The sequence below is a fragment of the Chionomys nivalis genome, chromosome 19 (genome assembly GCF_950005125.1).
Source record: "Chionomys nivalis chromosome 19, mChiNiv1.1, whole genome shotgun sequence".
Classification (NCBI taxonomy): domain Eukaryota; kingdom Metazoa; phylum Chordata; class Mammalia; order Rodentia; family Cricetidae; genus Chionomys; species Chionomys nivalis.
The window spans coordinates 21,622,258-21,625,261 of record NC_080104.1 but is presented as its reverse complement, the minus strand read 5'-3'; the positions used below and the strand labels follow the sequence as shown (position 1 = coordinate 21,625,261).

The window sequence follows — 3,004 nt, the reverse complement described above, 5'->3', positions numbered from 1 at the left end:
ATATGATATTCAAAAAACCCTATGCTATTCCTTCTTTATCAGTAATCAAGAAACAAATAGGAATTAGATGAATTTAGAAAATATTTTTGGGTTTTATTTCTAATTATGCAATATTGAACCACATGTCATCTTATTTATATCCATAAGCTGTCATTATTTCTCATTATTCTTCCAAATGGGGACTATCTGGAAACTGAAAAGGTACTGTGCTCAGTCCAGATTGTTCAAATGATAGCAAGTTCCTTCAAGCTTCACGTTCAGTCTTTCAGCATGTTGCCTTCTTTTCCATGGCACTTTAGTTGAGCACACAGGGTCATTATTTTGACAGCTTAATGATCTGATCCCTTTTGCTTATGACTTGAGACTTGAGAATCTTAGGGCTGTCTTCATTTTTTAACTTTTATTTATCTTATTGATTTGTGTGGGTGCAAGTGTGTGGGCTTGCATGTGGAGGTCAGGAGACAGCTTAGCATAGGCGATTCTCTTTCTCCACCATGTGTCTCAAGGATCAAATTCAGGTTGTCAGATTTAGTAACAAGATTTTCCCACTGAGATCTCCCTCCAACTCTGATATAGTGTGTGTTGTGTGTATGTGTGTGTGTGCTGTAGTGTGATATTTTATAGCCATAATATGAAATGTCCAGTGTTTTCCTCCTCAAATAGGTTTCTTCAACGTATACCGTGTATTTATATATTGTGCATTTTGAAATAAATTTATGTCCCTTCTTCTTATAAGACACTCACTCATTTGTCTCACTGTTACCATCAAGGGCACACTAACGCTGGACTGACACCTGAAGGTCCCGTTCTGTGAGTTCCATGCTTCCCTGTGTACCTTTCTTGTCTATGAAGTCTTTTGAGGGGTCCCCAGAGAATTAACTGTTCCCTTATTGCTTTAATGTATACTTTCATGATAATACCTGTTTCACTCAAAGAGCTGTTCTTGTTTACATACCAGTGTCTCCCACACGTCTTTATGTGAGCTTGTTTCTCCCCTGCTTAGTGACCAACAAGAGTGATCATATTAGCCAGGCAGTGATGAGGCATACCTTTTAACCCAGCACTCAGGAGGCAGAGGCAGGTGAATCTCTGTGATTTCCAGCCCAGCCTGGTCTACACAGCTAGTTTCAGGACAGCCAGAGCTACACAGAGAAACCCTGTCTGGAAAAAAATAATCATAATAAAGAAATAAAAGAGTAATCTTAATTACTAAATGTAGGGTAGCGCTGAAGGAGGTTTTATACAGACAAGATCCATTAGCAAGTAGGAGATGCATCTCTTGAAAGTACATTTCAGAGCAAACACGGGCCTTTAATCAGATGGTTCCTTTGAGGTGGCTTTGGGTAAATTGAGAAGGACCATAAAGGACTTTGTCCTGTGGTTCATACAGGGCCCCGTGTTCCTTTAGAACCGGAAGCAATCAAGGGAGGAAGTGAAATGGTTAGATTTAGAATGATGTGGGAACGCACAAGAGTCATATCAGAGGTAACAGAAAACAGACTCCTGGGTTCATGGTATCATCCAACGAGTCAGCTATTCCACTAGAGTCAGAGTTTTCCTCTTAATATTTACATAAGATAAGCAAGGTGGTATTTCTTTTCTTTTTTTTTTTTTTTAAGCAGACTGGATGTGAGATTTATTACTGAACATGATTTGGTAGGGTACAGGAGAGCACCGTGAAAGCCCTCAGGAGTGTAGGGCTCGCCACTTGTCCAGGGGACCACGATTAGGAATATATTTGACCCCACAGCCATCAGGAATGAGTCGCTTCTCAGCAACCATATCTTCAAATTCATCTGCATTAAACTTAGTAAAGCCCCATTTCTTTGAGATGTGGATCTTCTGGCGGCCAGGGAATTTGAACTTGGCTCTACGAAGAGCCTCAATCACATGTTCCTTATTTTGCAGCTTAGTGCGGATGGACATGATGACCTGGCCAATGTGAACCCTGGCCACTGTGCCCTGGGGCTTCCCAAAGGCACCACGCATGCCTGTCTGGAGCCTGTCAGCCCCAGCACAGGACAACATCTTGTTGATTCGGATGACATGAAAGGGGTGAAGCCTCACTCGAATATGAAAGCCATCCTTGCCACAACTCTTTACCATGTATTTGTTGGCACAAATACGGGCAGCCTCCAGAGCTTCGGAAGAGAGTTGTTCGTATTCATCTGACACCATGTGGCCACAAAGCGGGAATTCATCAACTTTTGCCTTCTTCCGTCCCAAGTCAAAGATGCGGATTTTAGCATCAGGGACACCTCGGCAGAAGCGAGACTTTGGGTACGGCTTGTTCTTACAATACCGGTAACACCGGGCGGGGCGGCGACCCATGATGACAATAGGACCGTCGGTAGCGCGCCGGAGGAAAAGACAAGGTGGTATTTCTTTACTTGCATAAAATACCCTTTTCTATATTGACTCCACATAAATCATAAAATAGAAACCACCTCAGAAACCTCACATAGAGGGACTTGCATACAAAAAACTGATTTTTTAAAAAGTGTTGTGGGGTCAGGCAGTGGTGGCACATACCTTTAATCCCAGCCCTAGGGAGGCAGAGACAGGGGATTTGTGTGGATTTGAGACCAGCCTGGTCTACAGAACAAGCTCCAGGACAGACAAGGCTGTTACACAGGGAAACCGTGTCTTGAAAAACCCAAAACGAAAAAGTGTTATGGGATCAACAAGATGGATCAGCGGGCAAAGGTGCTTGTCACCAAGCCTGGTGACCCGAGTCCCATCCTTGGGTGGCACACGCCTTTAATCCCAGCGAGTTTGAGGCCAGCCTGGCCTACAAGAGCTAGTTCCAGGACAGGCTCCAAAGCCACAGAGAAACCCTGTCTCGAAAAACCAAGAAAAAAAAGAAAAAAAGAAAAAAAGAAACTATATGTGGGAAAAGGGAATCGTCTCTGGCCCTTGTGCCTCCGATTTTTACAAGCATGCCCTGGTAAATGTGCACACAATAAATGTGCACACAGTCAGTCCATCGATAAACGTGAATGTT

At 43.2% G+C, this 3,004-nt stretch overlaps 1 protein-coding gene across 1 annotated transcript; it reads right to left on the bottom strand.

Annotated features, from left to right (window-relative positions):
- Positions 1 to 1,617: 1,617 nt before the first annotated feature.
- On the bottom strand, positions 1,618 to 2,357 carry LOC130862109 (60S ribosomal protein L10). The gene has a single exon (XM_057751514.1). It carries the CDS (start codon positions 2,329 to 2,331, stop codon positions 1,687 to 1,689), a length of 645 nt encoding a protein of 214 aa, XP_057607497.1. The 5' UTR covers positions 2,332 to 2,357; the 3' UTR covers positions 1,618 to 1,686.
- Between the last annotated feature and the right edge of the window lie 647 nt (positions 2,358 to 3,004).